Genomic DNA, 14,125 nt, shown 5'->3' on the forward strand with positions numbered 1-14,125 from the left:
CGTCCCGATGCAGTGGCTGCTCCTCCTTGATTTCGTCTTATTGACTTGCATGAGCAATGCTTGAGCGTGCCCATCAGCCGGTTCCGTAAACTAAACAGGTCTTAGGATCACCCCACTAAGAATGCTATCCAGGCTAAGTGCAGCTGATATGGCCAAAAAGCTGAGAACCGATTGATGTCATCTCCGATGGAAGCAGGAAAGAAATTGAGGTTCATCAGCAAAGTTCCTTTACAGTTTCATGGAATAACGAGCATGAATATAGAAATACTCCACTTTCAGTCGTCGGTTTTGACCTGAGAAGTGGCTCTGAACACGCAAAGATTGTAAAGTCATGGTGGTCATGGATGTGGTGGTTCAACTAACAAATTACTACATTCGTCCAGGAAACAAATGATCCGAGATTTTAATCTTTTGATCTGGATCAAGGCGAGTCAATATCCTGTTCCTGTAAAATCCAAGTGACCTCGACATGAAGCCATAATACCACCGAGACTAGAGAAAGCCCATATACAACACACTACTGGTTTTGCGCAAGTGGACTCCAGGAAGGGGGTTATCGTGGTTTATTCAGCGTTTAATGTTCGGTACCTTCCGGGCGGATACGACGGAGACACAAGGAAGTACCGTCGTGCCTTGGAGCCGCGACCACACTGTTTGAGCTTCTTAGTCATTGACAACAAAGGTTTCATGCTTTGATGCAACAACACATGCTCATCCAACGAAATCGGGTGCAGTATTCTCCAGTCATCTGGTACATGATTCTTACCAGACTAGTCCAGCAAGGAGAACGCACCGGATTTCCAGGTCTTGATGCCTGACACAGACTGCATCTCGGTCGGATCATCCGAGTCGAATTTGCATGCATGGACAATCTTGTAAGTCTACTGACTGGGTATAGACGGGCCGCTCGATGTTTTGGGTTACCAAGGTTATGAACCGAAAGTTCTGACGCTAGCTTGGAATTCTCCGTCACCAAATAATTGCCAAAGAGAATGGCAATATGTGTGACTGCCTGCCGAGTGACGATAAGTCCACTCGGGGGATTTTCAGGCCCCGCAATATCGAAGGCCCCATGGAATCTGGCTCGTGGCACCCGCTGCTTTCCTGGGGAAATAACAACAACATGTGGGGTATTAGGCAGATCCATATAAAGTAAATAAACAACTTTCGAGTCAGGAGCCCCTTCAGAGATTCGACATAATATGTGAGTATTACCTTGGGATCAGGTGGAGAGGATTTGATTGAACTTTGGAAATTGCAAGAACAACATTCTGTCTTTATGACATGCCACATAGCTAGCAAACTTCTGACGAGTAAGTTCGAAGCCCCGAGAGAATTTTGTTCAGCGAATTTAGAGTTTGATCTTTCAAGTTCGGACCTTCGTTTGATGGTAAGAACAAGTGCAAATTATAGTCATTGCTTAAACCATTATTGATATTTTTTTTCGTGTGGATCCAGTGGTGATGATAAGGTACAGCTAGAAGACTCGCAGTAGTTGAGGCTAATGAGCTTCAAGGAAGGGATTTTCACGTGATGGCATTCGTGGGGGCGGCGGGAGGCCCGCTCATCCGCGGTTATATTTCTTTCTGGGGTTCTGTATGTGTGATGTTGTCTGCCAAGGTCGAAGATTCAGGAGTGCCATCGTCGATTGGTTCATTCAGGAAAGAAGCCTCCGCCTTCTTCGCTATCGTCGATATATTCCTTATCATCCGCGACAGCATTGCCATTGTCATAGCCACCGTGCGAGGACGGTCCTGACAGATTTTCATCGTTGGCTTCACCGTCAGAAGCGTAGGCATCAACACGATTCTTGATCCGGATCCCAACGACAAATCGACGCCACATGTTGAGAACCTTCATCTCACGTTCGTACTCCCGTTCGCGTTCACGTTCGTATCTGAAGCCGGCTATAATCGCTTCTACAGCTTCTTGATATTCGGCCGCAACGACAACGCCTTTCAAAACAGCTGTACCATGACGGCCCCTAAAGTCGAAACCAGTGAGTGCTTCGGCATAGTCTATGCCCAAAAGTCGAGCGGCACGAGCAGATTGATCGTCTTCAAAATCAGCAGGTTTTCATAAGCATGACCAGATAAACTTACGATGTAGATGAACGCCACCTTTGGGAACCATACTTGGTACATAAATGTCGATATTTCCGAACGAGTTCTTAGGCACACGACCGTTGACTACCGGTGGAGCCTCGTATATCTCAGTTTGGTCTTCTGTGTAGAGATTGGTACCTGGGCGCTCATCGTGTTCGTCAGTAATATGCATTTCATCTGGCCGACGCTTTGCAGCAACTGTCTTGACTGGCTGCTCTCCCATTTTGATGTCCCTCCCAAGTCGATACCAAGCATCGCCACTCCTTGCTATCTTGACGTCGCGCCTTCTGTAGACACTTTCCATCTTTTTGCCACCAGGCACTTTCGAGTCACGACCCGCAGCCACTTTTCCAATTGCCTGAGTAGCGACTAATACCTCATTTCGTTTCAAGTGTCTCTCTAGAGCATACACTGGATGGTCTTTGAAGTCGCTTATGTTTTTTGGCATTGGCTCCCGTGCTTCCAATTTGGAAAGCTCAATATCTTCTATTTGGTCTAAATCGCTTTTCCATCCTCGCTGGTAGTGTTTCATTGTTCGTCGCCACCACTTTTCACCCTTATGAGTAAATTCAATTCTGTTTCTTCTCGTTTTCGCGTTGAAAGTTTTGGTGTATCTCTTGGTCACATCTCGTGCGTTACCACCATCTTCAAATGCAATGACATATGACATGCTATTTTCTCGGTCCGACATTGGAGGCTCAAATGCGCGAGCTTTAGCGATAGTCTCTGTGACCAAGGGATCAACGGGAAGCCACATCTGATGTGCCTCATCAAGAACCTCAACCCAGAACACTGGGTATGGGGATTCAATTATTGGCTTCTTCTTCAGCCTCACCGGGGATTGCGCTGGTGCGCTGAACTGCGGTAGCTCATAGTCTGCAGCATTTGGATGCCCCAATCTCCGCCGAGGGTTCGAAAACATTCCGGCAACACTGGTTCCAATCTCCCTCGGTGGTTGGAAATGACCAGCTGAGTCAATGGTCGCTGGGTTGCTCACCATGTGATCGCTGTCTGCAAAGGCTGGTTTGGACGGCGAAACAAAGCTCTTAGGCATTGAGGGGCCTCCCGCATTGAAAGATAATGGCTGAAGAGAACATACAAGCCGAACATCCAAGCCAGCACTCCGAAGCAAAGCGCAGTATAGCTGTGCGCCCATATCTCTCGATCCCTTAAGATTTTTGGCAGCATTCTTAAAATCATGTTTTCTCAGGACGATCTCAACATCGTCTGGAAGCTTGTACTGTTAACTGGGTAAGAACATGTTCGTGGTGATGTGAAACGAATCACTGAAGTCCATGGGGGAAAACATACATTTGTGAGATCTAGCTCATCATCAGCCCAAAGCGCTCTTCGCTGGCCTCTTGCCGTGATACTAAAGTTTGCTTTCCACGTTCGATTGACTTTTTCCAGGCCTCTTTTGAGAAATTCTGTCTTTGCGAATTGAGAGAGGTCTGCCTTTGGATGTAGATCAGCCAAGACCTTTTTTTCTAGTAGAGACTTGAGAGTCTTGTGGATTTCAGGGTCATTGCACCATGTATTCCTACTGGCCACATGTGAAAGAAGACATAAGACATGCATTCTATGAAGTTCCAGTCGCGTGTTCTTTTCCTCCTTTGAAACAACTCTTCTACGGAAAGTAGTAGCCTGTGTGGGAGATGTATTTATGTTGAGAGTAAGTTCTAGGTCGCCGCTGGTTCCTTCTTCTGTCGGAAGTTTGCCAAAATCAACTCCATCCCATTCCGACCCTTCGTCGTCGGATTCGTCGTCCGAGTCTCTGTATGCTGTCTGTTGCTTCTTCTCCGGGCTGGAAAGGTACGCTTCGGAATGATGTAGACCAACGTCTTCGAATTCTAAATCTTTATCTTGGTCAAGGTCAACGTCCTGGTTTGTTTCACCCTTTTGACTGACGGCCACCTCCAAGGAACTCCGCTTCCCAGTCCTTCTTCTTTTCAAAGGCCTCTCCGATATGCTTGCCTGCGTAGGAAGGGCCTCTGCTAGCATTTCCTTATATACATCCGGCACCGCACTTCTGCTTCCAGGTTCCGTAGATTTCGCCTTCCCCTTCCCTCGAGGGGTAGATCTCCGTCCACCCGAAGCATCATTGCTGCCAGATGCTGCTGCGCTTGCGCTCCCTTCGTCATTGTTGTAATTTCCGGGCTGAGATTTCACTCTTCGGCTGCTCTTGGGTGGCATAACGGAGGCTCATAGTAGGACTATAAAGATACGGAGTTTAAGCTCGTGCTGATCGATTCTCGGGATGGGCAAGGAGGGCAGTTTTTGAGCGGGTGCGCGAGGACTTCTATGTCAACTTGCGTATATGTGACAAAATTGAAACGAAGAAAAAGCGAAGTGCATGCTACCTAAACAAAAAACGCTGCACGCAAAAGAAGTTGATAACGATGTTGGTCTGCAGATAAAGATTGAGAACCGACGTCACGAACGCGAAATTGGCAGGAGACCACGTGACCGTCCGTCGATTTTTAATCACCTTGCAACAAAAGCTCTTGATATCAAAAACAAGCTGTTGGGCAAACTCTGCCCTCTGTCCAGGTGGCTTTCAAGTTGTTCTGTATCCTTGAGAGTGTAGCATCGAAAGTCAAATCCTTACAACAAATCCAGCGAGGCGATGAGGGCCAAGTTCCGGTAAACACTCTACTTCTCCTGTCGCAGACTCATTACGGTGGCAGAAAGGCCTTAAACAGTCTATCCACGTTGATTTTTCTACGCCGATTCTATCCTTGAACTCCTCTGTAGTGAAGGCAGCTGAGTTTGTATGTTGGCTATGCCTAGTGCTTTAGAAGCCAATCCTTAGTAAGTCGCGACGTCTTCTCTTCGTACCAGTGTCATTTTACACAACCACCACTTGCGACCGTCTTCATCAGATATTTTTACTTTTGCTCGTCTCTAACGCAATGTCGGGTTTGATATATCTGCAAGGGGTGAAGCCACCCGGTGACCGCAGGGAGAACCAAGGAATGCGATTAAGCGACGTCATTTCAAGTCAATCTGTAACAAGGCACATAATCTCAGATTTCTTTATAACATCAGCAACAAAGATCGTTATTGTGGTTCTACATTAAGATGGACACTAGCACAAAAGGACCCTTAAATTGATCGACGTGTACTTGGCGCCAGTTGCACAACATGAACGACCCCGGACTTGACGAACCTATCGCGGATCATGCAGAAGGAGTAGAAAATGAAAAGCGCGACGAGAAGGATGCTGCAGAGGAAGATGAGCAAGCCTTTCTTGAGCCAGCGTAAGTTGCTCTTTGTACACTCAGGTTAACCTCAAGCTTCTCGACTTCGGGAAGCCGTCTTGACGGTCGAATTACTCTTGTTCGATGCTGATTTCGGTATAGATTATGGTGGTTTGCAAGCACTGCATTTCCACTTGCTGCTGGAACTTTTGGTCCCATGGCATCTGCTTTTTCAATCTGTGCCCTTGCGGTACACTGGAGAGAAGAAATACCTCCAGGAAAAGCGGAAGCGGATGGGGTTGATTTACCTGACCCCAAATGTTAAGTTCACATTATATACAGCAAAAGATCGCTTTGCTGATTATAATTAGGCTGATTGCAATAAACGCGGTGCAGCTTGTCATTGCGCTCATATCTAATCTCTTTCTGCTTCTAAATATGGCGAAAAGGGTCCGTTTTTCTGTTGCCCAGCCTGTGACGATCGTCGGATGGTGAATTGCCATACATCATAATAGGGACGCTGACTGACATATTTAAGGTACATCTCATCCTTTGCACTGGTAGCTCTTACATCTTGCGTGAGAGGCCCTCTAGCTATCGAGCCCAAGGAAAATCATGCCTTCTCCCAAGCATTCTACTATGCCATATTTGCAGCAGGATTGTATTTCATCGTAGCGAGCCTCATGCTTGTCACGGTTTATGGAGCTTACAAGGGACACTATGACAAGGACTTTCAACTTACGATGTCTCAACGTACACTTATGTTACAGACCATCAGCTTTCTGGTATATCTCCTATCAGGAGCTGCCGTGTTTGCTCGTGTTGAAGGATGGAAATTCCAAGACGCGGTTTACTTCGCAGATTTTACATTACTTACAGTTGGTATTGGTGATATCACACCTACCACACATACGGGCCGAAGTCTCCTTTTTCCGTACGCTATTGGAGGTATCATAATTTTGGGTCTTGTAATTGGTTCTATCCGCTCTTTGGTTCTCGATCGGGGAAAAGTCAAAATGGGAGCGCGAATGGTTGAGAAAGAGCGTCGCAGACTTCTCAAGAAATTACAGAAGAAAGAAAAGGACGAGATCCTCAACCCTATCAAGGACGAGAAACGACCATCTCTCTCGCGAAATTCGACCAGAACTGTGGACAACCACCCTGAGCTTCTTACCGAGCGCCAAAGACGGCATCAAGAATTCAAGTTGATGCGAAAAATTCAAGCTAGTGCCCAGAAAAAGCGACGCTGGACTTCACTTGTTATATCTGGTACGATATGGATGGCACTCTGGTTCGTCGGTGCAGCTATATTCCAACAGAGTGAAAAGAGTCAAGGTTGGAGTTACTTCGTCTCCATGTACTTTGCCTACACGTCGCTCCTTACAATCGGCTATGGTGACTACTACCCTACCTCCAACAGCGGCAAAGCATTCTTCGTATTCTGGTCACTTCTTGCGATTCCTAGTCTCACTATCCTCATCAGCAACATGGGCGATACAATCATCAAGGGAATCCGTGATCTTACGCTCTGGATCGGAAATTTCACCGTGCTGCCTGGCGAAAAGGGCGTAAGACTAAATCTGATGGAAACAGCCCACAAACTTACAAGAGGGAAATGGTTCCATTCCAAAATCCAAGAAATGCCCCCTGGAATACTGGGAGAATCCAAACGCCGGTCTTCAGCCTCTTCTTCCCAGCACGAAGGTACTGGAGGAGGTCACATAAAAGATGACCCCGAATCCGCAGCGCAACGCATAAACTCAGATCTCGCTCTTATCGAAGAAAAGAACGCCCACGAACGTGGCCGTAAAAACGACCCGTTACCTAGAAGTAAACATCACTATCATCTCCTGCTTATCAGGGAGATATCGAGTGTCATGCGCCATATCAGATCTACGCCACCGCGTAAATACACCTTTGAGGAGTGGGCATGGTATCTTAAACTCGCAGGAGAGAATGAGGATGATGCTGATCACCACAGACGAGCGGCGGGCGGAAAACTCACAGAAGAGAGACTGGAGAATGCTGGAGGCGTTGAGGGCGAGGGAATGGGAGGTGCTGGGGGTGGTCAGGAAGCTGGGGAGAAGAAGAGTAAATGGAGTTGGGTTGGAAAGCGGAGCCCTCTTATGGGGAATAAAGAGGAAGCGGAATGGGTGCTTGAGAGGTTGACGAAGAGGTTGGAAGGAGAACTGGAGTGGATCAGTAAGGAGGAGGCTAGGAAAAGTAGTCATGGTAGTGGTTCGGGTGAGGGCAGTGGTGGGATTAAGAGGAGGAGGTCTAAGTTCAAGGAGGACTTGGAAAGGTAACAGCGATTGTCACAGCATTTTGAGTTGGGGTTTGATGATTGCAAGTGGTCATACGGTCATAATTCGTAATTGGCGTTATCTAAGGTGTTGTAGTTGATACCCCGAAATCAAATATTTTCCAGAAACACTGCTCCTGGTTCATTGGTCTCGTGAAATGGTAGTCAACAAGTATTCCACACCCATCTATGCCTGCCTTATCCAAGACATATAAACTCTCAATACCCAATTAAGTGACAGGCTTAATCATCCAAGTCGTCATCAGAATCTACAACAAACGGTGGCTCGACGAACACACTATCCGCCAATAAGCTATCCGGCAACGCTTCCATCCTATTCAAAAGCTGTGATGATGCCATAGAGAAAGGCACGAGCGACTCTGGTGCTTCTTGCTCACGATTATGAGATTTCCTAGGTGTTGGAAGTCTGAGTGGCGAGCTCGAGCGAGCAACCCGCACTGGCGATTCAAAGACAACTTCGTTGGGTGATTGCTGGCGAGGAGTTAGATCTTGTGTCTGGGTAAGATCGACAGTTGTTGCCTGAGAAGGACGAATCTGTGTGCCTTTTCTAGGGGTTGAATGCTGGCTAGATGGTATCCTTTCTTCATCTTCCAAGCTTTCGGTCACAATTTCAAGAGCAGAAATGTTAGAACGATGACTTTCAGTGCTGTGCTCCGAGGCCGTAGAAATATCACGAGAGGACCTGTCAACGTGGCCAACTACCGTTTTGACCTGGTACTTGAGAGGTGGACTGGACGGCATAGATGAAAGCGGAACAGATGTCGATGAGTTCTGGGCGCTCGATCCGTGGTATTGCTGGGTTGTACTCATAAGTTGGGCTTCTACCTCTTGGGTGTCAGTTCTAGAGGAAGGAAGAATTTCATCCTCTGCCGTGGCAAAAATAGGCGCCATTAAGTTGGCCATCAACTGGTCAAGCACAGCTGGCGGAACCCTATCGAACTTCCTGGGGCCTTGCATCAGCCATTCGCTGGCTTGGAGCCTGGATAAAGAGAGTGGATCGGCAAGCTCATAGATTTCGATGATCTCACAAGCCGTCCACTTGCTGCTGGCCTTCTTTTTGTTGAAGTCTGCATTTCCTTTCCCATCCTCATTGGTAAGATGGCCTGGCCGTTTAATGGGACCGATCTCTGCCATATATCGGAGGATCGACGCTGGCTTAGGTTCGTACATCCATATTCTCGACGTCCTTGGTGGAATTTCCCAAGCCCTGGTAAGATGGTCTCTGCTTCTATCCAAGAATTCTAAAACTTGTGTGTGTGCTACAGAGATAAAGATATCCGAGTCTATTGTTCTAGGTTTCATTGCATACACTTGTTGAGTGGAGAGACGTTGACTTTCCATTTGAGTCCGGATCATTGAAGATTGACTTGAAGGTTGATCGGCTTCCTCGGTAAGTACGTCGTGACCACTTGGAATGTTTTTGTCGACGCTGGAGGTATGAAGTTGGTCAAATCCAAATTGTGTTTCTAGGCCAATTTCGCCGTAGCACGTTTCCGCACCACCATCGTCAGTGCCCGTATTTGGTATCACAGAATCTGTAACTAATGTTGAACCACTGTCGCGGTCCGCCGATGACTCTCCATCCACCAATGCCTCCTCCGCTGAAACAACAGCTGTTTGTTCAATGTGAACCTGGTCATTAACTGGTTCCAAGTCGTGTGTCGGAGACGATGCGGCCAAGTCTTCTACTTGAGACTCGTCGTCCTGCTCTTCATATTCTTCTGCGTCGGAATCTTGTATTTCTGCAAATGGCTGGGGCCCCGGTGTATTCGACTGCTGGAATATATCAGATCCTTTCTCGTAAGATGGAGACAGTGGATGATGATCATCGCCTGCATCTGCCGTATTTAGATTTTCCTCTACCCCAGATCCATTTGATTGTTCTTCAGGTATATAAAATCTAACACTTTTCGCGGGACTAGAGCGCTTGGAAGGAGTTGAACGTATCTGCGTACTGGTATCTGTGGTAGTCTCGAACGTGTCTTGTACCACAAGCGGTGGACGCTTCAGAGGACTCGAATGCAAGGTCCTACCAGTAGAGAAAGGTATGGGTGTACTGTTTATAGGATGCTCTCTCAGAGGTGTCCGAGTTCCCGAAATAGGTGTGGCCGGAGACTGAGAGGAAGGAATTTCGCGTGGCAATCGGCGCCGGGGAGTCTGAGGCGGAGGCATAGAATATGAAGGGTTTGCTTTGGGTTCCAACTGTGGTTTCGTGGGCGATTTGTTCTTTGATTCTGTAACACGCTTCGATTTCCTCAAAGGTTTAGATTGAGATGAAGTTGGTCTATTAAAGATATCACGCTCTGGCTCCTCCTCCTGTTGTTCTGTAGGCAGTCCCTTCGCATTTTCGCCCTTCGAAGGTTCCTCGGCTGTAACGTCCTCCTCTTCATCATATGCTGAGCTAAAGCTCCAGTCAAGCTGAGTGATAGTCTGCGTATGATACTGAGGAGTCGCGGAAGGCCCATCACCAGTAGTCTTCCTTCTCTTCCGACTCCGCTTCCTCGATGCCTTCTCAACCATATCCTGTTCTTCTGTCGCGTCAAATCCAGTTTCCTCGTCCCGCTCATCCTCGTTTTCGTCATTGTCCAGACGGTCCATAAACACAAAATCCATCTGGGTCAGGGTATTATCGACTTTTGGGACCCGAGGTCCCGCTTGTTTCCCATATGTGATCCTTTTCTTGGGAACTGGCAGTTTGGTCTGAAGCAGAGGGGTACTAGACTTGTAAACACGACCCGCAGGTGCGCTGACTCTTCTTTTTGGTGCCATGATTGTCGGAGTGCAGAATTCCAGGTTGTCTTGAATCCGAGATCTACAAACGTCATCACGTTGAGACGCGTCGAAACGCGTGAGCACGAGTCGGCCCCACACAACTTCTTCGCTTCCACCACCCGACATCTCTAGACACATGTTAGTACAAGAAGTCTACCTCAGATCTCTTTCTAAATTTCGAAGACTCTATGGGATCAATTGGAGCACACTTAATTATTTTAAGATAGCAAACTCAAACTCCCCGCTCTCAAGCTTTTAACATTTTAGACAATGAAAACGAGCTATACAGTCATTCAAGCTTTTCTCACATGACTCTGCGATGACTTTCCACTCAGTGATTTTAGTTCCATCGGTCCTACATTGGCAACTAATAACTAACTCATGCCTCTGGTCATTTATCCCGAAACGTTTGGATCACTTCTCATTTTATGATTGGAAAGTGTTGGGCTCATAATGGATAGAACTTTCTGATCGCTGCATTAGATATCAAATCTCTCTATAAATTGCTCAATATCTCAGAATAGCCCTGCCTTGTTCTACAAATCAGCGGATAACTTACCAAATATAACCATAATAGCTCCTTTGCCACACCTCTGACCCTTCAAAAACTTTCTCCCAGAATGCGTCGCTATAGAACCACCATATATCCAGAATGTCATCAATTGTGTTTCACGAGTTCTATGCTCGTATGCCCATACAAATATTTCTGGCGGTTGGAACAATGGCCATCACCCGCGAAAATTGATGAGAAGCTTTGCCCTAAACGTGCGCAGCCTAACTTTTCAGACGAGATTCTCATAGGTCCGGGAGAAAATCCTACAAATGGTAGTTACATGGAACCATCGACTCGAAACATGGAACTACTTGCAAGATTATTTGGGCAACCTGACAAATTTGTTGAAGTTGAAGGGAGGCTGGGACTGTTTCGAGTGGCCAACAGTATTGTTACTTTTGAGTATGGAAAGCACCCACTCGCGGCGGGAGACTCCCGCGTGCTCAAGAGCAGTTGATCTACGACCTCAGGTACCATGTTGGCAACAAACGACACCCCTCGCGAACCTAGAAATCCGCCAATTCAACATGCGTCAGCACTCAGAAGTAACAGCACCAAATGTAGCGTCACCTCATTCGCGACCTACAGAAGTGAAAGCCAAAAGTATTTCAAGCCAGAAGCCGGACGACGACCGATATTGTATGCTTAGATTGAATATTCATTAAATTGTCAATTCGTCTAAGTCTCCATACCAATCCCGTCAATCTTCCCCAGGAATTCTCCTTTCGCCCCCTTCAAAAGCTCATTGATATCTACAGACCCTGATGTCAAATACCTCTCGCTAACACCAACGTTTACACGCTGAGACAACAAACTCTTCAGTTCCGCCCGTAAAGCTCCAAGCTCATTCTTAGTAAGAGCTCTTGCTTCTTTCTCTTTCAACTTTCGACCCGTCCCTCTGCCTTTTCTCTGTCCGCCAGCAGCTTCAAATTCTTCGCTATCGTAATCCACACCTAACTCCTCTGCAGCTTTCTTCACCCAGTCATCGTCATGGCCTTTCTTCTCTTTAGCCAGACTACTATCTGCAATTTTCTTGGCCAAGGTAACCCGTGGCTTGAGTCTTGCAACCACCTTTCGATCTACGTCCAGAGACCTCATGTAGTATTTGGATTTGTTACCGCCACCAGAAATCGCGTTCTGGGCATGGACCTTTGCCACAAGTCTTCGCATTCCTACGACTTCTTCAGGCGCGCATAGCAGTATACTGGATCCCGAGGCTTCGGCTCGAGCTGTACGACCCGATCGGTGGACATACATATCGGCCGTTCGCGGAAGATGATAGTGGATGACCAATTGTACCCCTCCGATATCCAAACCTCTCGCGGCAACATCAGTAGCAACAAGAATTGATCCAGGAGACTTAGGAGACGAGAATCGCTCAATGGATCGTAATCGAGCTTTTTGTATCATTTGAGAGTGTAAAGCGTATACAGGGATATTGAGATTCTGGAGCAGAGGGGTCAAACGGCGAACCGAGTGGATTGAATTAGTGAAGATCAGGGTGCGTTGATTTGGATGATATAAAAGTAGGGAATATAGGTATAAATCCTGCGACAATTAAATTTTGCTTCAAAAAGTTCGGTAGAAACATACCTTCTCGGTGCCTGCGCACTCTACCAGTCCCTCTGTTAACCCTTCGGCCATTTGAGAAACTGGATTGACGTCCACAAATTTTGGCCTCTCTTCTCGAAAGTTTAGTTTCTTAAGAAGATATTCCACGGATTCCTTATCATCCATCAACCCTTGCTTCCCCTTTCCAGCCAGTTTCTGCTGTAGCCCTTTATGAAATGTTGCAGAAAAGATGAGTGTCTGTCGACTTGGAATTTCGTCCTCGTCGCCTTCCTGGGCATCCTGTTGTCTATCTAGAGCGGTCAAAATCTCGTCCGCTTCCTTGAAATGACCCTCAGTAAGCAGCCGATCCGCTTCGTCGACTACTAGGAACTTAATCTTTTTGAATGAAGCTGACAGTTCAATACTTGAGCTCATCACTTCCCAAAGACGCCCAGGAGTTCCGATTATGATGTCAGCCTTTGCCAGCTGGCGTTGTTGTTTCTGTACAGATAACCCTCCAGTCACAGCGGCTACCCATGGTGACTTATCAAGCCCTTTGCATAAAGCGGTTATATGTTCTGTCAACTGATGCGCGAGTTCTCTGGTAGGCGACAGAATCAGCGCTGTCGGCAGACGGACATTCTTTTCGTCTTCGTCCTCCATTTCTCCATATGTTTCTAACCAGCTCTCAATTATGGGAATTGCAAAAGCCAGGGTCTTTCCAGATCCTGTAGAGGCTTTCCCCACCACATCATGGCCATCTAGAATTTCTGGTATGGCTGCTAACTGAATTGGGGTGGGTTTAGCAAAACCCAATATTGAAAGAGCAGACAGCATGTTGCCCGATAAGTCCAACCCAGACCAAGCAGTAACATCTGTCCCGTCATTATCATCATTGTCCTGCGCCAATGCTTTGAAAACATTCATCTCGTTGTGATCAGATTTTGATCCTTCGTTTCCATCTTGATTTTCGACTTTCTCCAGAGCCTTCTTCGTCTTCGCTTTCTTGTCCTTCTTCTTCTTCGTATCCTTTTTCTCTGTTGCGCGCTTTTCATCTGATGGATGTGAACCTTCTTCGAGAACCGAGTCGTCTTTTGCCTTATCTTTTGCTGTGGTTACCACACCTTCTTCTGGGTTATCGGAGAACCCCTCGAATTCGTCCTCGTACTCAACATCTGCTGCTTTCGCGGAGACCTATAACATTTAGCTTGTATCTAATATTTCTTGTCATTGCTCTCACGAATCTTATGTTGTTTCCCTCTTTTAAAACTTCAACACCTTCAACTTCTTCCAATCCAAAGAATCCTTCGGCATCATCGAACATATCTGGCAGCTTGACCTCATTCCAAGGCAGCGCATCTATGGCTACCGGCCTTTTCTGCACTGTTGGAACATCTTTTGTTGATTTGATTTTTTGACGTTTCTTGGAGCCCCCTCCAGTGTTTGGCGCAGAACGTTTTGCTACTTCTGAAGCCATAACAGATTTCGCAGATTCCAGCACTGGTGTTCTGTCAACGTATTTATAAATTGCCTTGTTGATGTCTGGAACTTTTTTTCGTAGCAGAAGTTACTAGCGCGATGCGACCCCGCGCTAACCCCCGACCTGCAGCTAAAGGCATTT

General features: G+C 46.9%; 5 protein-coding genes across 5 annotated transcripts; 2 read left to right on the top strand and 3 right to left on the bottom strand.

Annotated features, from left to right (window-relative positions):
• Nucleotides 1-1,653: 1,653 nt before the first annotated feature.
• On the bottom strand, nt 1,654-4,298 carry GLAREA_01359 (Cysteine proteinase; the record flags this gene model as incomplete). Its single annotated transcript, XM_008088575.1, has 3 exons — nt 1,654-2,057; nt 2,103-3,345; nt 3,417-4,298. 3 exons carry the CDS (start codon nt 4,296-4,298, stop codon nt 1,654-1,656), a joined length of 2,529 nt encoding a protein of 842 aa, XP_008086766.1.
• A 951-nt stretch (nt 4,299-5,249) lies between these two features.
• GLAREA_01360 (putative potassium channel) lies at nt 5,250-5,630 on the top strand (the record flags this gene model as incomplete). Its single annotated transcript, XM_008088576.1, has 2 exons — nt 5,250-5,365; nt 5,468-5,630. 2 exons carry the CDS (start codon nt 5,250-5,252, stop codon nt 5,628-5,630), a joined length of 279 nt encoding a protein of 92 aa, XP_008086767.1.
• Nucleotides 5,631-5,743: 113 nt separating this feature from the next.
• GLAREA_01361 (Voltage-gated potassium channel) lies at nt 5,744-7,611 on the top strand (the record flags this gene model as incomplete). Its single annotated transcript, XM_008088577.1, has 2 exons — nt 5,744-5,796; nt 5,844-7,611. 2 exons carry the CDS (start codon nt 5,744-5,746, stop codon nt 7,609-7,611), a joined length of 1,821 nt encoding a protein of 606 aa, XP_008086768.1.
• Nucleotides 7,612-7,850: 239 nt separating this feature from the next.
• GLAREA_01362 (uncharacterized protein) lies at nt 7,851-10,397 on the bottom strand (the record flags this gene model as incomplete). Its single annotated transcript, XM_008088578.1, has 1 exon — nt 7,851-10,397. The coding sequence occupies one exon, from the start codon at nt 10,395-10,397 to the stop codon at nt 7,851-7,853; it is 2,547 nt and encodes an 848-aa protein (XP_008086769.1).
• A 1,234-nt stretch (nt 10,398-11,631) lies between these two features.
• On the bottom strand, nt 11,632-13,981 carry GLAREA_01363 (P-loop containing nucleoside triphosphate hydrolase; the record flags this gene model as incomplete). The annotated part of the gene is made up of 3 exons (XM_008088579.1): nt 11,632-12,501; nt 12,547-13,698; nt 13,745-13,981. 3 exons carry the CDS (start codon nt 13,979-13,981, stop codon nt 11,632-11,634), a joined length of 2,259 nt encoding a protein of 752 aa, XP_008086770.1.
• Between the last annotated feature and the right edge of the window lie 144 nt (nt 13,982-14,125).

The sequence above is a fragment of the Glarea lozoyensis genome, assembly GCF_000409485.1.
Source record: "Glarea lozoyensis ATCC 20868 chromosome Unknown GLAREA7, whole genome shotgun sequence".
NCBI lineage: Eukaryota > Fungi > Ascomycota > Leotiomycetes > Helotiales > Helotiaceae > Glarea > Glarea lozoyensis.